Source organism: Fundulus heteroclitus, chromosome 12 (genome assembly GCF_011125445.2).
Source record: "Fundulus heteroclitus isolate FHET01 chromosome 12, MU-UCD_Fhet_4.1, whole genome shotgun sequence".
NCBI lineage: Eukaryota > Metazoa > Chordata > Actinopteri > Cyprinodontiformes > Fundulidae > Fundulus > Fundulus heteroclitus.
In genome coordinates this window covers 43,358,366-43,383,721 of record NC_046372.1, presented here as the reverse complement: position 1 = coordinate 43,383,721, position 25,356 = coordinate 43,358,366, and the positions used below count along the sequence as shown (strand labels likewise).

At 40.6% G+C, this 25,356-nt stretch overlaps 2 protein-coding genes across 5 annotated transcripts in view; one reads left to right on the top strand and one right to left on the bottom strand.

Annotated features, from left to right (window-relative positions):
• Positions 1–411: 411 nt before the first annotated feature.
• LOC118565055 (ras-related protein Rab-35-like) lies at positions 412–5,409 on the top strand (the record flags this gene model as incomplete). The annotated part of the gene is made up of 3 exons (XM_036144651.1): positions 412–661; positions 791–915; positions 3,184–5,409. Coding segments are annotated over 3 exons (504 nt in total), but the record flags the coding sequence as incomplete, so codon positions are not given.
• Positions 5,410–16,296: 10,887 nt separating this feature from the next.
• Positions 16,297–25,356, bottom strand: part of bicdl1 (BICD family like cargo adaptor 1) — a 28,070-nt gene continuing 19,010 nt past the window's right edge. For 2 of the 4 annotated variants that reach the window (XM_012849244.3, XM_012849253.3), the window contains 6 exons: positions 24,303–24,482; positions 24,002–24,220; positions 23,216–23,359; positions 22,708–22,838; positions 19,871–19,991; positions 16,297–17,051 (listed from right to left, as the gene is read on the bottom strand). In XM_012849244.3, the coding sequence (XP_012704698.2) occupies positions 16,884–17,051; positions 19,871–19,991; positions 22,708–22,838; positions 23,216–23,359; positions 24,002–24,220; positions 24,303–24,482 (963 nt within the window). In that variant the 3' untranslated portion in view covers positions 16,297–16,883. Of the gene's footprint in view, positions 17,052–18,352; positions 19,514–19,870; positions 19,992–22,707; positions 22,839–23,215; positions 23,360–24,001; positions 24,221–24,302; positions 24,483–25,356 lie in introns of those variants that run through there. The other 2 variants (XR_002426838.2, XM_021308867.2) reach the window with 2 other exon arrangements.

The window sequence follows — 25,356 nt, the reverse complement described above, 5'->3', positions numbered from 1 at the left end:
TAAACATGGCTACTGATCTCTTGATGAAGCCTATTTTCAGTTTATGTGTAAAGTCCACCAGATGTAGTTTTCCTCTCATGATGTCATTGTCACTGTACGTAACAGTGGGCCTGAGGCGGCGTCTGCAGGGTGATCCTTGGTTTCACACCAAACCCACCTTAAGTGTTTGTTGGTGCAACGCTCCGCCTTATTCTGATCTGAGCAAAGCCGGGAAAGTTTCAGCTGAAGTCAATTTGAAGTGATTATAAGACGTACCAGTTGGTTTGCCACTTTATTTTCCTCACATTTTTCACTGTGAGGTTATTTTGCTGCAGCAAAAGAGCTCATTTTAAGCTTTTATAGATCTTTATGAGTCGTCTGTATCTGCAGCTATTGATTACATTTGCTGAATAAGCAGTGGATGAAAGCTGATGTAGTGGCTCAACGTTTCGCTCTAGCGGGGCATACAGATGCTTTTGCAACCTGCTTGTGGTGTTTCTAAAGGCAACAAGATCCCAACATGGATGCTCACCCTCTCGTTTTCTTTTCCTCTCCAGATACTACAGAGGAACGCATGGGGTCATAGTGGTTTATGACGTCACGAGTGCCGAGTCCTTCGTCAACGTCAAACGATGGTTACATGAAATCAACCAGAACTGTGACGACGTGTGCCGAATATTAGGTGGGTTTTCTCTTCCCCGCCGCTCCAGGAAGCCCGGCCGCCAGTCTGAACGCTGCACGGGTGTCAGAGACCCGCAGGGAAGCCCCCCCGTCTCAGCAGCCCGCCAACGCTTTGCTCTCTGTGTTTTAGTGGGAAACAAGAACGACGACCCCAGCTCCAAGGTGGTTGAGACGACCGACGCGCAGAAGTTTGCAGAGCAGATGGGAATCAGCCTGTTTGAGACCAGCGCAAAAGAGAATATCAACGTCGAAGAGGTGAGGCAGCATCTTCAGGCAGACTGATTAGGAAGGCCGATGACTCCCAGATTTGTCTCTTGGTTATGCAAACTTTGAGAGATTTTGTTCACCTAGAAGTCTTTGTGTCTTTGTAAAAGTATTTACACCCATTTCAGTTTGTCAGGTTACAACCAGAGACGATGCATTTTAACGGGATCATGTGTGATGGACCAACACACAGAGGTGCAGAATAGTCGAGGGGAAGGAGGATGTTAAATGGTTTTAAAGATCTTTGCCAAATGAATATCTGAAAAGTGTGGCAGGCACCCCTGATTTAGTCCCGTCTTTGACTGCATTTTCAGCTCTTGTTTCATTGGATATGTTATTACCAGCTTTGCATATCCAGATTCTTACATTTTTGCCCATTCTTCTTTGACATAAAGGCCTTTTTTGGTTTTGCCACCGATTCTCCTTTGGGCTTCGGCCGGACTCTTTACATGTGACTGTGCTTTGAGCTAAACCAATGGGGTCCGACCTGTATACCTTTTGGTCCAGGATTGCCAAGTCAGTAGTACTTACAAGCCAAGAAGACATAATAAAGACACAAACAAACAAGATCACAGAAAAACTATGTTATCAACTCTTTTTAGTTGCTCAACAATAAACTGAGTATGCAGTATTTTAATTAAACTTGAAAATGTTTGCACGTTTGCCTTATTAATAGAAAGGCATCTAGTTTTGAATTCTTTAGAGCTTGATTGAAAAAGAGAAAAATAGTTATTTTCTCAGCAATAAGAAACGCTCAGTCTTACACTGGAAATGTGAGCTGGATTTAGTCAAGTTTAATAAAAGCAGGTTTTGGATGAAAAGTCACTGGATGGGTGTGATTACTATAAAATGGAAGAGAACATAAAAAGTGTGGTTATTAAAAGATGAATAATGTGTCATACCAAACATTTTCCATTAAAAGCAGATTTTAATTAATTTAATTTAATTTGTTGGTAATAATTTTGCCAAGTCTCCATCTGCAAGGCAAGTTTATTTATAAAGCACTTTTCAGTAACAAGACCATTCAAAGTTCTGGTCACAAGGAGCCTGGTTGCAGCTCAGCTGAAGCTGCATGGAGCTAAAAACAGGAGAAAATTGGAGGAAAACCAGTCAGATGCTCCAAAACACTTGAAGTCCATGCTCCTGCAGGTCAACGAGCCAAAGCATAAAGCCAGAGATGCACGTTGTCCTGCGTGGAACAACATAGCGGACAAGCTAGCACTTGTTCTAGCTGGGGGGTCGTAAATACAGACATCTTTATGATTCGACCCAAAAAGTTCACCGTGATCAAGGAACTAACAATTCCTGGACATAAATCAACGTCACTCTTGGAGAGGCCTAAATGTTGGAAACAGCTGTGTTATCTACTTCAATGTGTTGTGGGGTGTAATACGCTTGGCTTAGGAGCGCAACGCTGCCCCTAGTGTCTAGGAGAATACTGCTGCTTTGGAGGAGGAGCCGCGTGGAGCATTAATGCTGCAGACGTTAATGCTCAGCGTACGTGAGTCAAGCGTAAAGCAACAAGCATAAGGGGAACAGAGTTGTCGTTGTGTGGCTCAGCCTGTCAGTTTAGATGGACGGACATATTTTGGTAGGTCTGTAGTTCTTCCATACTCTTTGATATATGATGAATGATGGGTGGAACGGAGCTTTGTGAGATGTTCAAATCCCAGGATATTATTTTAGAACCAAACTTTAAACTTCTCCAGTGTTCTGCCTGACCCCACCTGCGGTATTCCTTGCTCTCCACAATGCTGTTTGTTTCCTGATCTGTAATAATAATATTATATACATACAATATTAATGTGACAAAGTACTGCTAGGATTTTAGTAAATGTTAGTTTCTAATACAAATGCCTCGCTACTCACTGTAGGCCTGTAGACCTAAATATTTGTTAATCACATCCTCTTCACAATATTCACAAAGAATATTGCATATCCAGTGTTTTTCTGATAGCGGGCAGCCCTACTTTATTTACCAGTTAGGTGACCTGTGAAGCCTGCATTGCCCTGTTTCCAGGGGAGTTAAAGGGAATAAATACAGATGCGTATCATTCATCAGCTTGTGTTGGTTGGTTTGTCACATAAAATCCTTATAAAGTAAATGCAGTTTGAACGTTGTTGCAATACATTGTAATTAATATGTATTTTTGTGCAAAAATGTAAATGACTAAAATCAAGATTTCATCTGGCACTTTCCAAAATTGAAATAATGGGGAAAAAAGTGCTCTTCTGACAGTGTAATGTTGCTTTTCACAGATGTTCAACTGCATCACAGAGCTGGTGTTAAAAGCCAAGAAGGAGGTGCTAGCCAAGCAGCAGCAGCAGCAACAGAACGACGTGGTCAAACTCACCCGGAACAGTAAACGAAAGAAAAAGTGCTGCTAGCAAACTGATCCCCGAACGGCTGGAGGCATCGTCGCTCCACACACTCATTCAACACACCATGGGACTCAGAGCATCTAAATTAAAGAGCAGATAAAGATTTATTAAATATACAGTAAAAGAGAAAAAAAAAAATCAAAGAAAATACGTGGAAATATGTCCCCTTTGGACAAACTAATCCTGAAGACTTTAAAAAAAAGAAATTGTACAGATTTTTATGAAATGTCAGATCAGGTTTTATTTGGAAGGCATCAGATGAGCACTGTTTGACCTGAGGTCCTTCTTTGGTGAAGAATCTGAAGCCAGCATCTGATTGACGCGATGCTCAGATTTGCGCGTGCATAATCCCCCGTCTTCTTCTCTCAGTCTCTCATCTCTCCTCCTCATTCCACTGCACATGGGACGCTCCAGGCCGAGGCTGGCCCCACACCCGAGTGGGAGGACTCGTGTTTCCTTTAGACTTTTTTTTTTTTCCTTTTCGTTCGATTAGTTGTTTTTGTGGCAGGAGCGAGGACTTTGTGCACGGCTCCAAAGAAAGAAAGGTCCCGGCACCTCTGAAGAGCATACATTTCAGTCGCCTGTGTTCCTGCAGGCTCACGCCAACAGATCATGAACTTCTCGGTTTCATTGTGTTTGACCCGATTGGAGGGGGAGGGGGAGGGGGGGAACCAAACCCAACCCCACCCAACCCAACAATGAAGTTGATTAGCGAACATTTAGCAGTAGACCTAAAGGACGGAACTGGTGTTTTCTCGTGTAATGTTTTTCTTTTTTCTGTATTTTGCCAAGCTTCCCCTCCTAAATCATGTAACTTCCAGTAGCGCTGAGCCAATGGTGACTGATCTGATGTTTTCTATTATTTCTGGTTTAGTTTACTTGCAGCAGAGCAGTTGAAACCACTCCGGGAGCTCTGATTGCACTGTTCACTGCAGTCTTACTACCCATTCAAAGTTTGCTTTAAATCTCTTTTCATTCTCTTTTTTTTTTTTAACAAAAATACTGCCAATATTATAGAATAACCAAATTATGTATAAATATATTCGGAGGCCAGCAGAGCCTCTCATTGGACTGTTGCCATAGCGGCCCTCGGCTGGCCAAGACCCAGGGTGAATCGCCGCGTGATGGGACCCTGTTGAGTCCTCAGGAAGTGCTCCCTCCCCCCTCCCCGCTCTGTTTCTGCTGCCACTAGCCTTGTGTTCCCTCTACACCCACATATCAGTGACGGACTCACCATCTGCAGGCGAGGAAACCGGTTCCTGCAAGGCATCGCTGGGACCTCGTCCTCAGAGCAGACTGTGTTTTTTTTTTTGTCTTTTCTTTTGGTTCTGTTGTGATTTTATTTAGCAAGGGGGGGAGGGGAAATCTGTGTAAACGGTAAAGACATGCATTCAGCGTGAGAACTGACTGATCTCACGCTGCAGAATATTAACAGCTGTCTGTTTCAAGTCCTTCGTGATGTTTTCCTCTCTTGTCACCGCCCTGCAGCCTGTTCAAACTGAAACGTTAGCAGTTAGTGTTTTCAGCGTCCACGCCGTCGGCCTCGTCAAAACAAGAACAAATGGGAATGAGCTGCAGCACTGGATCCCCGTGTCTGGACCCGAGCCACGCGCCCCCCCCGCCAGAGACGCTGGAGCAGCAGCAGCACACAGCATCTATAACTGACATTTTTATTCGTTTATTTAGAATTGGGAGAGTTTGATTGCAAGAGGAGGTGCTGTGGAGGTGTTTGTCTTCAGAGCGGGTTCTGGCAGGTTTGGGATCCTGATGCACGCCAAGAGGTCGCTCTGACCTGAAGGGCCTAGAAATGGTATCAGAAATCTCACTCTTTGATTTCTTTTTATATATATATATATATAAATAAATATATAAATGTGTGTTCGTATTCAATATAGAACATACACACATAAGTGGCACACCAAACTGTGCATGTGGTACACATGCCTCGTGTGCTGTGGTTCTAAAACACACTCGTCAGCTGTGGTTTGCTGTACACTGGAGAAATGCAAAAGATGTACTATTCAACTTTCCCTACATGAATTAATTCAGTAATAAACGTTTTAAAGAAATAAATATTTGACACATAATGGTTGTGTCTGAATATTTTTGGGCCTTTTTTGTGAATAAAATTGTAAAGTTCTAAAGTTTGAACTGGTGTTTATACTGATTTCATAGCCGGTCAAAAAAAAAAAGGTCTGGTCTTAAATTTTTCGTTCGGTTTAACCAGGTTGCAAAAAAATACTATGACAAAAAAAGTTGACCTTTCGTATCTTTTTATCCCCCAAATGTAGAGAGATGTTTGAGTCAATGCCTTCAGCATTCACAGGCTTTTCCGGCAGCTTTAATTCTTTGAGATCCCTATTGAGAAACAGCATTCTTGGTCAAGTGGGTACCAATATGACCACGTCTTGGTAGGTTTTAACTTTCTAAAGATTACCGTCAGCGTATGGAGGACCAAGTCTTCCATATCTAAAAATAAATACAGAAATAAATAAATGCTCAATAAATAAATAAGCATACAATTAATTGCCACCAAATTAATAAATGTAGGTAGAAATTAAATTATACAGTGAGACATAAATGTATATATCTCTTTTAATTAGCTTATTCTTTTATTCGCCTTTGTAATAATTACCTTATTTATTTATTGTGCGTTATAATCTTCAACTTTATTTATTAATTACTTATATTTTTTAAGTATTTATTTTTGTGCATGTTATAATATTTTTGTCTGTTTTATTCTTCCTTTGTATTTTTTTACCCTATATATTTCTGTGATGCTATTTATTTCTGCCTGTCGTTTTTACATTTCTGCCTGTCCTTTTTACATTTCTGTATGCATTTCTGCCTCATTATGCAAATGAGGAGGGGCTGTGTCTTAAGGGCTCAACTTCTTCCCATTGGTTGGTTAGCATTTTACTGCATCGGTCAAATCTCCATGGCTTTTCCCCGCACTAAAGCTTAAGTAATGTCAAACTCAGCAGGCAGACGTTCAGTGTCCGACCTCTTAAGGAAAGCTGCTAATAGACTGGAAGAATTAGAACGCTGTACATTTGGGATCTGAATGTTTTTCTGTGGTTTCAGATTCGGTTTTTCCAGATCAGTAACTCATCGGCGGATGATTTCTTCTACAAAACAGACACCTCTCCGCAACCACAGCAAGGCAGACACTGAGCTACAACCGTAGTTTCCTCAAAACGAGTCTCCCACCGCGCTGGGTGAATTACATTAGACCCTATGCAGAGCTCGCTTGATAAGAAAATACTGTAGTTGATTATAAAAGTCCCGTTGACTCCACGGAGTCAACAGGATCTAGCTCATGGTTGATCCGGTTGAGGGGCTCCGATTTCGGCCAGCGTCTCTCAGCTGCTCCCTCCTCCCACACGCGTGGTGCATTTAGGGACCGTCAAAATACTTTTGAATCAAGCACTCTTGAGAAACAAAAATCAATAAATTCCGTATTTTGTGACCACCTATGACAAAACTAATATAAAATCATGCCACTAAATAACATCTGTAAGGCACCCTTGTTTTTATTCCATTTTAAGCTATTTTCAATTTTTAAGATTTATTCAAAGACAATAGTTGGCTGAAGTAGTAGAACAATTTCACAAAGAATTTGAGTGAGTGGGTCACATGACCTGGAAGCTATTGAAGAAAAGTCCAAATTTTTGTCTTGAAAATTGAAAATAGCTTAAAAATTTATAAAAACAAGTGTGCCTTACAGATTTTTATCTATTGGCATCAATTTATATTAGTTTATCTTAGCTGGTCACAAGATAATACATTTATTGATTTTTATTTCTCAAGAGAGCTTGGTTCAAAAGTTTTTTGACGGTCTCTAACTGCACCACCGCGTGTGGGAGGAGGGAGCAGCTGAGAGACGCTGGCCGAAATCGGAGTCCCTCAACCGGATTAACCATGAGCTAGATCCCGCTGACTGCGCGGAGCTGTAATGTCCAATATCCAAATTCAAACCAACTTCACTGCAGTGCTGGATCATGCGTAAAGACGCAGCATGAACCCCAAGTGTTGCAGCTGAGGGGGAAATGTTGTATCGGCTTGATGAAACTCCGCCTCCTTCACAAATTAGACCAACATGGATAGAATAATGATAATATGTAGTGCTTTTTATTGCCTGGATGTGAATCTGATAATTCATATTGTGCCTTTTATAATCAACTACAATATTTTCTTATCAAGCGAGCTCTGCATAGGGTCCAATGTAATTCACCCAGCGCGATGGGAGACTCGTTTTGAGGAAACTACGGTTGTAGCTCAGTGTCTGCCTTGCTGTGGTTGCGGAGAGGTGTCTGTTTTGTAGAAGAAATCATCCGCCGATGAGTTACTGATCTGGAAAAACCGAATCTGAAACCTCAGAAAAACATTCAGATCCCAAATGTACTTCTAATTCTTCCAGTCTATTAGCAGCTTTCCTTAAGAGGTTGGACACTGAACGTCTGCCTGATGAGTTTGACATTACTTAACAATGCTTTAGTGCGGGGGAAAGCCATGTAGATTTGACCGACGCAGTAAAATGCTAACCAACCAATGGGAAGAAGTTGAGCCCTTAAGACACACCCCCTCCTCATTTGCATAATGAGGCAGAAATGCATACAGAAATGTAAAAAGGACAGGCAGAAATGTAAAAGCGACAGGCAGAAATAAATAGCATCACAGAAATATATAGGGTAAAAAAAATACAAAGGAAGAATAAAACAGACAAAAATATTATAACATGCACAAAAATAAATACTTAAAAAAAATAAGTAATTAATAAATAAAGTTGAAGATTATAACGCACAATAAATAAATAAGGTAATTATTACAAAGGCGAATAAAAGAATAAGCTAATTAAAAGAGATATATACATTTATGTCTCACTGTATAATTTAATTTCTACCTACATTTATTAATTTGGTGGCAATTAATTGTATGCTTATTTATTTATTGAGCATTTATTTATTTCTGTATTTATTTTTAGATCTGGAAGACTTGGTCCTCCATATCAGCGGTCCTCCCAGTCCTTTACCCTGGAGAAGTGGTCTTCTTTTATTGATGACTTCTTAAGAAAAGACTCTTTAATTTAATCTGAACCAGGAGGAACGGTACAGCTTCAGTACTGGTCATATTGATCATGTTGCAGGAAAAGGTAAAATGAGGAAGCGACAGCCCCGAGCTCTCAGCTACATCAGTTTAAAGGGATCAGGAAGGACATCCCTGCAGGAGCGGCCCATCCCTCCCATGTCTGTGGGAGACGTGTCACTGTTAGACTGAAATAGCAGGGCTCCAAGATTTATCCACATGTACATGCTGCCCCGAGATAACTCCATTTGTTTATGTATGCCACATCTGTGACGTCCTCAGTGTCAGTGAGTTATTTGTTTCCCAGTAGTTGCGTTCTGCAGCTCCAGCATCTGTAATCTCATAATCTCTAACATCTTCTTCTCTATGGTGCTGTTTGTTTGCTAACATTTGTTAACAAACCTCTCAGGCCTTTAGAGAACAGCTGGATTTATGCTGGGATTAAACATGTGAGGCAAATGCTGAACTGGGTTTTATCTAGGTTTACAGGAACATCTACATAAATTAGAATATATGAAATAAGTTTAAATATTTTTTGTCAATGTAGCTCCATTGGACAACAACGAAATATTGCAAGTCTTTATTTGTAGTAATGTTGATGATTATGGCTTAGAGATCATGAAAAGCCAAGTCACTGTCTCACATTCAGGAACAGGAACAACCACGGCCTTGAGAGGATTGATGATTTACAGACTTACATATCCTTCAATTCAGAGCACAGTAATAGTCAAAATCTATTTTTTTTCCTATTAAAATTGCTAAAACTTTTATTTTGACCAGTTTAACAACCGAAAATATATATTAACAGAATGTTTTAACAAAACATGCAAAGCAGTGTCATTTCTGCAGAAAAGTGATCTGCAGATGATGTAGATATGGAACATAAAACAGGTCTCACAAGGCTGGTTTTTAAAAAGTGTTCTGGATTGATTATCTTTGTCTACATTGTTTTTGTGCACGTATATTTTCAGCATCAATAACAGGATATGACTTGCCTTATTTAGCCAGGTTTAAAAAAAGGAGTGCATCCAAGTCTGCTTTTTAGTGACAGAAAAGTAGCTGGATGTTTTTGGTCCTATTAATGAAATTAAATGAAAACCAAAACATGGTTGGTAAAAGATGGATACTTTGTTTTGCACAAAGTAAAAATGGTTTCTCTACAGTGAAAAGTGCTGACTAACATAAAATGAATATGTGTGTTTGTCAGTCACCTGAGGTGGAAAATCTAATTTATGGCATGTTGAACTTAGGTCAAGCTGCACTTTGGACAGCCCTGCCATAGAGATTCTACTGGGTGTTATCAAGAGGAAAACGAGAGATACCAGACCCAACAATGCAGATGTCCTGAAGGCTGTTATCAAAGCAACCTGGGTTTCCTGAACACCTCAGCAGAACCACAGGCCGATTGCCTCCATGCTACACCGCATTAATGCAGTAATTCATACAAATTGAGCCCCATCCAGTTGATATTGGATGCATAGGGATGAACATTTCAGAAGCCTGACATTTCTGTTTAAAATATCCTTTTTTTTTTTTATTGATCTTATGTAATATTGACATTTTCAGAGACAATGTATGTTGGGTATTTATTCCATGTAACCCATAATAAAAAAAAACTGCAAGAAATAAAGTCTTAAAATATTTCAATATGAGTAAAGAATCTAAAATACATATTTGCTTTCTGAAATCAGAGGTAAAAAAAATATTAAACTATTTCAAATTATTAATATTTTTAGGATGTACCTGTAGATATAATACAAGTGCACACACCACAGTTTTAGATCTGTATTGGTACCTCTTATTTTTCTTCCACTTCACAATTCTGCACTATTTTGTGTAAAATCCCTTTATAATACAGGAAGGTTTGAGGCTGCAACGTGACAACATACAGAGAAGTTAACATGTATGAATCCTTTTACATGCTGCTGTTGACTAATTTACATTGGGTCTAGTGATAAGAATGTCTACCACATCTAAGCCTTTCAGTGGAATATTGGTTAAAGTATTTTACCCAAAACCACAAATAGCCTTGTTGTGCTGCCAGAAACAAATGTCTTTGTTTTTTGGCTCAGTCTTTGTGTCAGCAAATATTTTTACAGCGTAAACGTACCGGTTTTCCTTGCTGCAGGTATATCTAGTGCATTGTTTTTGGAACTGAACAGGAAGATTAAATGGATCAGCAGCTTCATCGGTCCGACTGTGGGAACCACAAACAGAAAGCTTCCAGCTTAATGAGAGTCGAGACACAATGATTGTAAAGAGTTTATTCGTACAAAAACAAGGATGCTAAGAAAATTGCATGACAAATATTTTGAATAGTTTGAAGTATTTTGTAACTAAAACAGTGCCGTTAGTCAGTGGTGAATGGAAGCACTCACACGGAGCACAATGAGCCCACCGAAAAGCACTAGATTCCAAAACAACCTCCGACCGAGGAGAGACAATTAACAGCAGCGCGCTCAATGGGACGTCTGTGTCTGCCACTGCAACACACTTAAATCTATGGCGACGGCATGGGGATGTCCAGCCAGACACACGGACACTGCACATGTTTTTAAGCTGGGGAAGGATTTTGGTCTGCAGTGGCAGAGACAAACATTGTTAAAAAATAATGTCAACAGAATCAAATATGATACAGCTTGATTTAGTAAGACGTGTGCTATGAAAATAAACAAAGAAACCAAAGTTTGGTTCTGATAGGGCTTGTCAGAGCGGGAGTTCCAGGACCGACTCCAACACATGTTTTGTTGGTGTCGGCTTTTAATGCTTTTTTTTTCTTTCAATATTTAAAATGGAAATATTAAGCTACTGTCATTCGTAACATATAAAACACTGATAGTGAATATGAATGATCATCAGCCAGCTTGTATTCCATTATGGTATAAAATTCTGTTTAAGGGTGCAGTTTTTTATTGGGCTAACTTTTCCATTTAGACTTATCTTAAAGAGAAATAGTGTCTAGTTTAGCTATATAGTTTTGGGAGTAAACTATCCTACCTGAACAATATCAATAAAAGTAACTCTAGCTTTTGTAAGTAAGTGCTTACACTAAGGGATTGATCACTGGTCTGAATAAACCCTGAAAGTAATCTGCTGGTTAATTTTCAAGACTTCTGTCTCTTGAACTTGTTCAGTGTTTTTAAATAGTTATTGTCTTATCTGCAGTACATTCCTCTGTGCCTTCATTTACTAAACCATCCAGATTATTTGATCCCCAGGGTATAGCTAACGGCTAGTCCAAGAGGAGCCAAAATCAAAGCAAATATCTGCTCTGACATCTTAAGACTTTTTTTTAAAATATCACCAAGATTTATGTGAATGTGATTACATGAACCTTTGCCATTGTTTTCATGTTTGCTATAGATGCTTTTTTTGATTTAGGCCTATCGACATTGAAGCTTGGAGGCCGTCCTGCACACTAAAAAACAGAACATGTAGACGTTTCAAGTCAAAGTCAATGCGTGGTAATAAAAAGGAAACTTTTTACAGGAGTTTTAGTGGACACCATTTTGATTTTTATGCGTTACTTTTCTAGAAGTTAGTTGTGTACTGGAAAGACTTTTACACATTCTGTTCTTAGTATATGTTTCACAAAGGAAGATCATTGGTGTGTTACACTACCTCCATTTCTGCTCCCCTGTAAAAAAAATAAATCCAATGCACATGTAACAGTAGTTTAAATGTGATTAAAATGTGTTTGCAAAACTGCTTCAAAGGTTTTTTAATAGGACAGAGAGAGACAGAGGTAGGCCTTGGCTCCTCTCGGCTAGCCGTTAGCTTCAATCTCTTGGGCCAACTGATCTCGATAAGGCTAATGCTTGTTTTAGATGCAGAGAGTTATCTACTGATGGCAAGATATTACCTGCTTATTTGTTTTCCCCAAAATCTCAGTTCCAAAACCTTGAACCACCTTTTAGTTTATAAAAAAATACCTATTATGTTTCTTAAGAGGTGAAATTCACAGGCCTCAAAACTGAGCATGTTTGACTTTCAGTGCTGTTTGTTTGCTAGCCTAGCTAAAACCAGGTAGACAGCTCGCCGGGCTCTATCCCCGAAGCGTCAAAGCGCTATAGCTTTATAGTTTTGACTGTAACATCCATAGACATTATATAAGAGTAGACCCTGCATTGACTGTCGCGCCGCAGGAATTACGGCCGACATCTTGGGGCGGTCGACCTGCTACCCCGTCCTGCTGATTCAAGCTGAACAGACGAATGATGCCTCAGCACTGTGCTGTGTATTTTTGTTTGAATTGACGGACTATTGACGTCAGGGCTCGAGGGATACATTTTCGCAAGTAAGATAAACGTATTTTTGATCAGAATGTTATTTTTCTAATATTATGTAGAGAGATACAGATCTACATGTGGATACTATAAACAGAGTCCAAGTTTTTGTGACTTAGTATCTCCAAAATTGCATCTGCTCCGTGAAAGCTGTAGACATTAGTGAATAAACAGCATATATATACATACATATATATATACATATATATGTGTGTGTGTATATATATACTTCTAAAATATATAATGTGTGTACATGTACAAATGTGTTTGTGTATATAGTAATAAAAAAATTATAAATATGTATGAGTGGGTGTGTTTTGCAACATACATACATCCTGTCAGAATATTCTATTACTTTTAACCCCACTAAGATTATTTAAATGCACTGGACCATTTGTTATAATGGCTATAGTTTTAAAGTTTTCAGCAAAAAAACAACAACAACGTGAATATTTGTTCAATATTCAGCGAGTTATAATTGATTAAAATTAATTATTCGTCTGGTCAACACATTACGCTGAGCTGAGGTGTCGACCGCCCCAAGATGGCGCCTCCAAATCTCGTCAGCGCCTATAGGCGAATGCCGTCAATGCGGGGTCTACTCTTATGTTATGTCTATGGTAACATCCATGAAGATGCTAATATACAAAGCCTAGCTAGCTGTTTACAGCCCATTCCAAATTCCAGTCTTTGCTAAATTTGATTAATAAACTAAGCTAAGCCTTGTTTGACAGGTAACAACCCTACTGTATAACATCTCAGGTTGCTTCTTTCTAGCTTTTATACTCAAAATACAAAGATAATTCACGTGTTAACTGTATTGTTTTCTGATTTTCCTCTCTGCACTGTTTTAGAAGAATTATAAAGTAAACAGCAGCTGTTTACAAACTATTACAGAGATAAATATATTTTAAGGACCATTAAGAAGTGTGGACTTTTCAGAGAAAATACTCTGTAACTTTCAGTGGATTTTATTTGTTCTGTTTTAAGTCCAGTTAATTGTCTCATGTTGGTAAAGAATTTGAATGAAGCTGAAGTCTTTTGTGAAATTTCTCTCATCATGCGACAGCAGACTACAAAAAAGAAAAAGAGAGAAAAAGAAAACAAAAGATGCCCGTTCCATCGGAGGACTTTCAGTTCACAGAAGACATAACAGCCAACAAACAACATTTTACATATATGTCTTTCTACAAAAAGATTTTCAGTCAAAAAGTATGCTTTTTCTTATAAATATATCCATTTCATCCAAACCTATTTGTCTTTTTGTTTTTTGTTTTATAAAAAAATCATTCTTTGGGTTGAACCTTCCCAACAACCAGCTGAGATGACATGAAGACATCTGCATAGGTTTGCACAGCTTCATTAAACATGAGCTCAAACACAGACAGACATGAGACATTAATGTGCCACAATAATCAATCATCCATGCTCTAAGACCCGAGCTCACTTCATTCTGTTTCACCAGTGGAGTCAGATATGTCCCCAAGTATGGAAGCTCGCAAGCTAAGAAATCAAAGTGCCTGTGAAGTATTGAAGCAAGAAGAATGGAGGTAGAGTGAATGCGAACCTTTACAACTGCACAGGAGGCTTAGTGGAGTTGTGGTGCACTGACATGCCTTTTAACCAATGAAATCCGTTAGTTTTCACACAAGGTCTACCTCCTTCTCAAGTTGATGTAAACGCTTGGTTAAATTTGGTCAACTAGGAAGATGACTGACATCACAGAGACAACACTGGGCAGCTCTTTTTTTCTTTGAATGATGTCTATGATGTGAACAGTAGGAAAATAATAACCACCACCATAGGTTGAAGGAGTTCTACCGTCCAAACAGGGGTTTATTCATCTGTCAAGAATGGGCACGAAGAGTTTCTGAAGTTCAACGCAAGAAGGCCCGAACTGATAATTTTTCTTTTAATTTTAGGTTTTCCTTCTTTCAGAGCGCAGGAAGTTCCTAATTTTTGGGTTCATTGTGGTCGAACTTTGTACTACACAGAGATTGGTTTCCCCTTTCTTTTGGAGAGAGGAGGGTTTCAGCATGGCAATAGATTTGTTTTCTTTGCAGTTTTTGGTATATTTGAAAGGCTTTCTGTCTAAAACTTAGCTCCGACTCGAAAAAAAGTAGCCGTCCTAATTTACCGCTGTGGGGTAAGCTCTCACAGAGAGTCACAATTAAGCCTAATAGGTCTAAAACAATTATAGCATGTATTAATGCTGAATGAGATGTTCGAAAGGAAAAAGCAGATTCTAAAATGAAATGGAATTAAGTTACTAGATACACGAATAATGATTTGGAATAAAAATGACAGATAAAAAAATTATGACTGGACGTTTTTTTCGGAAATTTCCCCAAGTCCCTTTTTGAATAACGCATGTGCAAGACCATCCTACCTGCTCTTCTGCTCTTCAGGGGGATTGCGTGAAACAAATCTCCCAAATCCACTCTGGTCTGATTTCTATCTACTGAGGCCTTCCTCTTCTCATAAACTTGAACGCGGGTCGCTTCTTGCAACTCTCAGCCATGTTCAAGGTATACTGACTACTTTCAGGATGGAAGGACGACTTTACCCATTATAACAAAAATTGTTTCTGAACAGGACTACCAACTATAGCTTTAATAGACAGAATCTATCTAAGTATATTTATTTTTGATGTATAGCCTTTAAAAAAACTGAAGCTTTGACTCCGTCAGAATGTATAATATACTTCATTACTGCTGTGAATGGTTTTAGTCTACCAATGAAATCCCCGATTTCATGCTGGACATATTTAAATTTACAGCGTTTTCATGACAAAGCATCTGGTCATGAACAACTAATGAGAACATTTTGATTTATGCCCCCCCTCAAAAGAAAAATAATATAACAGGCCTGAGGAGAACATTTTCAGGGGGTCACCAGGAGGCGTGCTGTTTTGCCTTTATATTTAGGCCTGTTTCTTGCCCTGCATCGAGCTGCTTTGGACTTCAGTCAAAGTGTAACTAGGCCTAAATTCTCCAGCTAGAGTTCCAGCATATGGAATTAATGAATGGCAAAATTTAAAAAGAAAACTGTAACTAAAATTAGTAAGACCTTAAAGGGAATCTAGGCTTATTGAAAACGTTTTAAGGCCTAACATAAGCATGATTACAATAAAGAGTTTTTAATAGTTTTTAAGACCCTGAAGAGCTTTTCATCAAGCGTTACAACTAACCCCTGAGTCAGATGCAGCAAACCTTGCGACTTGGTCAGTGGAAACGTTTCATACAGCACTACTGTAAAAAGCAGCAAGTCACTGAAACGTACTTTGAATGTTAACTTGGAGCAAACATGCTGAGGATGTAGGGGGAAAAAAAAATCTAAATCTATAACTCTCTTTTCTTTTAATTGTTCTGCAAGAACATAAGTGCTGGTTGTATCCTGCTGGCTCTTGTTTCTGGGAAAGGCGTGTTTTAGCGCACCAGACGACCATCCCAGTTTTAGTTGTATTCACAGCAAAGAATCTCAGTTTAAGATCTGCTGCAAACGAAATGACTAAGCTAACATAGCTGAATTTTTATTTTAAATTTATACAACTGCCAATAATTTATCCCCAAAGTCAAGGAACGTTTAATGGCAAAACCTCCTTTTTGTTCTCTTTCAATTTGGCCTTAAACCAGCTTAAATCTGGGAATTTACCTTCATCACCTCCTTAGATAAAGCTCTTGCCCATAATTCCCTGACAAATGAATAAACCTGAGACTCCCATCGTTGCGTGTGGTCAGACGATCCCTGCCAGCCTTCTCTTCCTGCTCTGACTCTAATACTAAAAGTTTTGCCACACCCCTCGGCCTGATAACGAGGATGCATGCTGTAGCTCTTTAACATTGTTTTCCACCTCTACAGAGTTGGCAGTGGGTTTTTTTTAGGCACTACAAGGAAACCTTCCTCTGTGGAGGTAAACTTTGCGACCCTGTCCTGTTCTGTAAGACCAGAAAGCAAGCGCTCCTTCAAGAGGAGGGGACCCAAACCTTCTGATGAAGTTTTGTTCTTTTCCTTCATTCACTTTCATTAAGTAAGGAGCAGAGTAATGGGACAGATAAAGTGCAAAATGATCACCCCCCTCCCTCCCCCCAACATCATTGTGTACCACTGCCTGTCTTTGGCTGTGCTGTTACCCATGGACTCCATGTCCCTCGCCTCGTCTGTCTCTGTGTGTCTCCGCTGTGCTTGAGGCCAGTCCAACAGGGCTCAGTTCTTTTTGAAAAAAGAGAAAAGTCTCCTGTCCCGCTCAGAGATGCGGCGGGCTCGTCTCGGGGACTGACTCCTCGCTGACCCGGACAGCGAGGCGTGGACCGAGCGCCACTCGTCCTGATGCTTGTCCATCAGCTGCTGGTCAATCACTCTGTGCATATCGTCCTAAAGCAAAGACAGCAAAGTGAACGAGAGAAGAGAACCAGAGAGAAATGTAACACAGATGGGATGGGATGTGAAAAGCTGTAGACGAGACTGGGCCTGGTTAAATTAACTGCTTTTATGCTTTAAACTGAGGCTTTTTTCATTTTATTTGGTATTATTCAAGAAATACTAAAACTACAAGTCAGGATAGATTGTGCTGAGTTATGATGTAACTTGGAAGTTAAATTAAATAAGGATGCAGTCATCAGAAAACCCAGCTCGCATTTTTCAGTAGGTTGTAAAACAATTTGTAGCTGTAATAGCTAGAGGTTGTTGTAGTCTGTGGGAGGTCATCAGTCCTCCACTCCCTCGTGGAAGAACTTTGGCTCAATTATTGGAGCCATTATTGTTAAGTTCAAGTTCCCACCACAGCTGTTTCATACAACACCTGAGTTTTTCTTTTTTTCAGCCAGCCATTCTGTCGCAGATTTGCTGCTGTGTTTGGATCATTGTCCTGCTGACGATCCAGTTTAGGTCCAGTCTCAGCCTTGTGTTTGACTCTAGAATAGTTTGGTACACAGAGAAGTTCAGGGTTGACTGGAACGTCTCCAGATCCTGTGGCGGCGAATCTATCCTGAATCATCACACTTCCACCACCGTGCCAGACAGGTGGGATTAGGAGACTATGCTGATAGGCGTTTCATGAAACATGCCGCTGTGTTTCAGGGAAGATCTCTGCTTTGGTACATTTGTCCAAAGGACATTGTTCCAGTAGTCTTGTCTTCCATTTAGTTGCAACTTTGCAAATGCCTCTGTGTTCATTGAGGAAGAGGAGGCTTTTTCATGGCAATCCTTTCAGAAAAGCCAAACTTGTTCAGTCTTTTGATAACTGGACTTTTACAAACAACAACATTTAACATGCTGACTGAAGTTTGTGGAATTTAGATGCGGCTCTCTTGTTTTTTGTTTGTATGATTTTTTGCATTTCTCTGAGTATTGCATGGTCTGACCTGGGCTTAAATATGCTGGCCTTCCCACTCCTGGGATGTTTGGCAAGTGCCTTCTTCAACATTTTCCCCTTGTTAGTCATGTCTCTTACTGTACAATTATTAGACTTTATATTGCCTCAAAATGACCTTGTAATCTTTTCCCCTGTTCATGGGAAGCAACGACTGTAGCTCTAACGTCAGTGCTGATATATCACCACACATCTAAATCCTCCAGACCTGCAAACTGCCAAAACTCCATCTTTATAGAGCTGCTACTGCTACATTTTGTCCTTAGTTACCTTAGTTCTCTGGTTTGCTTTGTTTTTCTTTTTAAAGTCTAGTAAAAAAGTTACTGAAACTTTTTTCTTCTGACTGCATGAATTGCTGAACGACTGTTTAATTTGGACAGATAAAATAATAACAGCATCGTATGGTGACAGGTCCTGGTCTTGTATATTGTATGCACATGGTTAGATGTCCTGTGAGACAGCTCAGTTAGAAAATCATAGGACTAAAAATCACAGGGTTGCAAGTTTAATGCTGACTGCTGTCAAGCTGTTCTTTTGCATTAACCAATCTCAGCTGTGAGAGGCCTACATTTAGACGTTTAATAAACACCAGAAACCAGTTCTAGACTACAAATAAACCAAATGACCTTAAACAGTTATGAATCGTGGTTTAGACGTATTTTTCAACAAAAACATGCTCATTAGGATAGTCCATATATTTTTCAACGTTTGACTGGGAAACAGTTTTCATCTGGTGCTGTCTGAGGAGGTTGAAACACATTTTTCTTAAATTGCTGATATGTGAATAAAAATAATGTATCTATTTACATTCATAATTTTCCTTTTTTTAAAAAAAAAGGAGTTCAGGTATTTGTAATTATATTTATGAGTTATTTGCAGAAGTTCATGCACAGCTTTTAGCCACCAGAGGGCTCTGTCAAGCTGCCACATCAAGCTGGAAATCTTGATTGCCTGATTTAAAAAATAAATATGCAGCAAATAAAAACACATTTTACGACAACAGAAATACATTCAGAGCCGCCCAATATGCGAAGCAGCATAAATATAACCACGCCACCCTGAACGGTGACGAAAACGCCGTATATTTGATGCTCGCATAGATCAGTTAAGATGCACCCAGCCCAGTCTCTCAACAAAAGTGAAAGTGTTGCATTCGAGAGAGCCAAGTGGGAGGTGAAACAGGGAGAATGAAGACTCGGATGGTTCTAGTTGTAGGTTAATGGTTCAGAGACGGAGCGCTTGGATGAGCAAATCCCTAGAGTCAGTTGACCTTGGCGTGAAATGACTCAGCGTGGCATGGTCGGGTTAGAGCAGAGAGACGGCGGGATGGTGCAGCTCAGGGCTCACCTCTAAGGCAGGAGGGGGGGAGGTACCACAGGGGGGAAAAGGGTGGTACTGAAGTTCAGAAAGGCCACTAGATCAGAAACCACAAGAGCCAAACAGTAAAGAGCCCTGAGGAGGCAAACTGTGGGCAGGGAGAAGAGAGGAAAGAGCTGCTGGTTACAGATGAGAGAGGGGGAAGGAGGAGACACAGACAGACACGGTAGCATGTTTACCTGCTGTGCCCCATTACCTACAGCAGGTAAACAAGTGCTTTAGAGTGTCTGCAGAGATTCTGTTAGCTGCTTAAAGTTCAAATGTACCGATAGGTTAGAGGAAGGGGTTCGCAATGTGGAATGTTAGTCTAATTTTACTCAAATGGTGATTAAATGCACCTAAAGCTGTCTGAACAGGTTGAGTTAAACTCCATATACTGAACAGAGTTTACTATAAAAAAACAAAAAACTGCTCCTTTGTTCACTGCTTGTCCTCTCTGACCAACCTGCCAAGCCTCCAGCTGCTGTGACAGGTTGAGTTTCTGCTGGATGGCGTCCAGAAGCTGGCTGTTTAGAGACATGATGTCTATTTTACATTTAGCCAGCTCCATTTCCACAGCTTTCTTCCTGCAACACACACACACAGACAGACATATGAAGTATGAAGATAGGCTTCATCACCTTCACATTTGCAAAGACAAAAGCACAAGCTCGCCGACATTTATTCAGTCGTAACACCACAGGGTAACCTGTAAATGTTAAATAGCAGATGTTTTTAAAGACACAGCACCCGGCCAAAGTATTCATACCCATTTCTTCATTTATTCACATTACAACCTATGATAGACCAACACTATGTAGTGCATAGCTGTAACGTAAAGGGACAAAATCATATTGTTTTCAATGTTTTATTATTACAAAGAAGAGTTTGAACTGTGTAGCATGAATTTGTAACATAAAACCCTGCACAGCTACAGTAGTTGCCCTCAGGAGTCTGCTAGCTAGTAATTAAATAATCTGTATGTAATTTCATTTCATTGTGTTCAACAATTGATCTGTGCAGTGCTGATGTTGGTGAAAAAGCAGGGTTAGTGTTATAAAACAGACAGCACTGTTCAGTCCATCATGTGGCACAACTGCACACCTACCAATACACCAGAAAGAGGGTATATGTCAGAGACACAGCCAAGAGGTCTAGTGTAACTGTGGAGGAGCTGGAGAGATCCACTGCTCAGGTGGGAGAATCTGTTTATGGAGATATATGTGTTGTGCGTGCCAAAAAATCTGTCCTTTGTGGAAAATTGGCAAAAAGAAAGCTATCCCTTAAAGAGCGTCACACGCCACATAGGAGAGACAGCAAACGTGTAGAAGAAGGTGCTCTGGTCAGATAAGTCCAAGATTCTAGGTTCTGACTTACAGGCAGTAACACTACACATCCCCCTAAGCACAGCATCCCCATGGTAAAGCATGGCAGTGGCAGCATGCTGCAAGGATGACTTTCTTAAAAAGGCGGAGAGGAGTTGTTCAGAGTTTATGGGACAATTCTGGAAGAAAACTTGTAAAACAATATGAACGATTTGAGACTGAGGCAGAGGTTCCCCTTCCAGGATGATCCCAAACATCGCACCAGAGCAGCAAGGCAATGGTATAGATAAAGAGATGTTCATATGTTGTAATGACCTAGTCAAAGTCCGAACCTAAACCTGTTTGACCATCTATGGTAAAACTTTGAAAACTGTCCAAATTTTTTCTTTATCCTTTCTGATAGAGCTTGATCCATTTGGCAAAAAGGAAAAAGGAAAAAAGGGTAAAATATTCAGTTTCTAGACGATGCTGGATGCTAAGTTCCAAAAGTACAGTGGCCAACAGGGGCAAACGCGAAATAACCAACTGAAGGCGCCACAATGGCCAAATGAGTTGTATCAGAAAAACACTGCAATAGAAAAGTGGCAGAAAACACAAAAGCAAGTAAAAAAAGAAAGAAAGCTGCAACTCGTCCTTAGTGCAGTAGACCACTAAGGGGAGTCAACCACACAGTCACATGGGACCAGGCACTAAATGATCCCCAGAAGAAAGCTGGGGGAGGAAAGAAACGATATGTTTTTGTTCAGGTCCTTTTCAAACACATAGCTGTAATCTTGTACAATATTATAGAACATCAGCATATATACGTAGGTAATATTAGCGTGTTTGTCTTTACTGAGTCCCCCTACTCCCCCTAGTGGTCTGGTGCACTTCTGTCTTTCAGAGCAAGTTTGCAGCTTTTTATCTTAACTTGCTGTTGTTTTTGGTACTTGCAGCATTTTTACATTTTATCTTTGATTCTTTGATTGCTATTTTCATTCTTTTTTTCTGCGTTTGTGTGTTTTGGAGTTTGTATCATTCTGCAGCACATTTGGCTGTTTGTGGCGCTTCAGTCGTTTGCTCAGTGGATGCCGTTGCTGGCCACTGTGCAAGACATTTGTAACTGGTGGTTCACAGAGTATATGCTCAGAAAAAAAGAATAAAATTGCATGCCACACTTTTGACCTGTCACATAAAATCTCAATAAATTGCATAAAAGTTTATGGTTGTAACTCAACAAAACGTACGAAAGTTTACTGGGTATGAATACTTTTGCAAGGCACAGTGTAGGCCCATTTTCAATTTGTTTCCAGGAACATATTAAAAATGCTTCTGAAAAAGAAGACTTCTAGGTTTCCTAAACGCATTACAAAAATAATTAATTTATAATCTGCTGTACATATTTTAAGAGACTCTGAGAATCAGGACAGCAGTGTAGCCAAGGCCAAAATAACTGATTTATATCTTCAGGACCTCATTTTCACCAATGACTGTCGCTTTGATGCTAATTTATATGCAGTGATATTAAAAGTTATCGAAAGCACGTTTCCTTTTTAATTCTACAGTATTAAATGTTTTGTATGTTTCTAGAAGTTTTGGCGCTATACTCAGCTTATCCAAAAACTTGTTTGTTTGTTAGTTTAATAAATGGTGATAAAGCAGTGGAGTTTGTTTTCATGCACACATTTCTAAAAAGTAAATTGTTTAAAATCTTTCTGATCACGTGAAAATTGGTTGCCTTGCATTATGTTTTACATTTCAACTGTGACTCAATTCCCTGATGTAAAAAGATATTAAAGGCAGCATTATACGGTTTATTTGGCAGTAGAGTGGACGTGTTCTCTTGGCCTGTGAGGTTTGTCATGTTTAATTAAATAAAACCTTTCTGCCTTTTAGTTTTCCCAGACTCACTCAGGGCCAAATGAAGCCTTTTTGTTACATCCACAGTGCATGTGTTGGTGTGCTTCTCTAAGTGCACTCTCTCCTGTGTTGACCCTACTTGGCAATGGCATCGTCTCTGTCTCTGATGGCACTCTGGAGCTGCTCACTGGGCTCTCGGACATCTGCCATCGCCCTCATCCGCTCGTTCTCTTCCCGGAGAGAGCCGATCTCAACGGAGAGCAGCGCCATCTGGAGGTTGCACAGGAGGATGGGACAGTGTTGAGAGATGAATGCATTCCAAACAGCTCGGTTGGCACAGTGAGAAAGAGCGGCGCTCATGTGTGAAACAATTATATGACCCAGTTAAACTAGTAGATGACGTCTGCCGGCTGTTTGCAGGACAGAAAGTGGGTTGCCCCGGTGGGGTGGAGGCCAGGCTGGAGTGATTTCCTACATGCATGAGTTTCCCCATCAGCTCTGCTGTTCTTGGACGGCGAGGCTCGGGTTTTACGTTGACTGGCAGTATTACTTCTGAAGAAACTTCCGCACAAGTTCTACCTCCTTTATTAAAGTCCGGAGACACAACAGAGTACGTGAGGATGTAAAGTTGAAGGGATCCCAGATACCTGGTTGTGCAGCTGGAGCAGCTCCTCTTCACTGCCGCGTGTTTTGTGCTGCTCCGCTTCATACAGCTCTCTGACCTCCTGCAGTTCCTCACCCAGCTTCCTCACCTGCTCCTCCAGGGCCTCCTCGTCACTGCGCCGCGAACCCTTTCAGAAGGAAACAAAACCCGGTTCACAACGCACACTCAGGGAAGGCGGTCCAATAAAAATATTGTGACTTTCCATCAGATCACTTAGGTCCCCAATCCTGGTTCTCGAGGGCCGGCAGGTTTTACATGTGTCCCTGATCCAACACACCTGACTTACCTCCCCAGTGTGCTGTCAAGTTCTCCAGAGTCCTCCTAATGACCTCATTATTTGACTCAGGTGTGTTGAAGCAGAGTAACAAGTAAAAGTTGCAGGACACCGGCCCTCGAGGACCAGGATTGGGGACCACTGACTTAGACCAAACTTTAGAACCGAGTGCACTGAAAGAAACCCAATGAACCTTTTAATTTTAGCTACACATCAATCTGGCCAATTTCTGACAGCGTAATTGCATGAACTGCTCTGACGTTTCCGTGATAGGCGTTGTTCTAGGAAGCCATCTTTTGTCCTGACCACACTCAGAGTAGCAATTAGCGTTAGCCTCTGGGAGCAACTAATCTGGATTCCTACTGAATTATGACACAAAGTAATTATCTCCCGGAGGTAAGATATGAACTACTTGCAAAACGGAAAATTTGGCCCATAGTAAATGTTTTAATTGAATGCAGAATGTGAGCCATACAGCTAGCGGCCGTCCATTACCGTAGACTCGTTCCCATCCAGCAGGTTCTGCGTTAGCCTGCGCAGCTCTAACAGGCTGGTGTGAAGGCTCCCTGTGGGCACATCCTTGACCGAGGACGTCTCCGAGGACTCGTCCATGGAGGAGTCGGTGGACAGTGCTGAGTCTGTGACATCGTTTCCCCGGAGGTGGGAACAGAGCGAGCGAACCTCGCAGTAGGCCTCCCACAGTTGCAGGCGCAGCTGAACAGGAAGCGTTTAGATGTTTAGTGATCCATGCTTTCAGCGGACGTTGCTACACCAAGACTGGACGTGTCAGGACTACCTGTTCCCTCTCCTGCTCCTGCTCCTCCTGCTCCATGCTCTGCTCTATCTCACACAGCAGGTTGGACGGGTGGGGGGTGAGGGTTTGAAGACTGTGCTCCTCCGTTAGCTCTGCCAGCTTAGCCGCCAGTTGTCTGTGGGATGCCTGGACCTCCTGAAGCTCCAACTGGCTTTGTCGCAACTTCACATAACACAGCAGTTGTTACTTTAGACAACTTCATCTAGCTGAAAAAACTGTCAACCACATGCATAATAATGGCTTGGAGAAGGAATTGTTCAACCATGACTATGAAGTGCAGTTGCTGGCAAAAGTTTTGAGGCAGTCAGAAACCTTGTTTAGGCCAAACTTTACCAACTCAGTCTTCATGGCGGCTTTCTGCATACGTCTATATTGTTGTGATGAGTAATAAGATGAAAGGAAATGGTTTGAAGGTGAATGCAACTTAATAAAATGTACTCCATGCCAAAACTCTGATTGGCACTGGGTTTTAGCCCTGCCACAAGATGGCCTGGTAGCATCATTTCAGACAGCTTATTGTTGTCTAAATGGGATTTTTGAACTTGTCTAAATTCAGGAGCCGCGTCCTTCGCAGGCCGATTACGTCACAGCGAGGCAACGGAGGCTCTACAAATTCAAAGGTAAATATGGCCGACAGATGCATCCTTCTCTTCCCCAGATTTGAAGGACGGGTCTGGTGTATCCTAGGGACTCACCCTAGCCCTCGAGTCATTACAAGTCAAAAAGCTCAATTTTACAGCCGCTCACTTGCGGCCTGCAATTATTGATTTATATTTATATATATATATATATAAATAAGAGCACTCTAGCGAATGCAGTGATGCTCGACTTATGAAAGTAAATCTGTTGGGCTGTCTTTGGCATTAAGGCAGCAGTTCTTAACGCTACACTGCCAGACAAGGCATGTTAAAAAAAAAGTCCAAGGGGAAGGGCTCACTCACAGTTTTGCCCTAAACCACTAACACAAATAAAGAAAGGGATCAAGAAGCAAAAAAGTGATCAAAATGTAAAAATTGTTGATTTATTGTTAGAAACA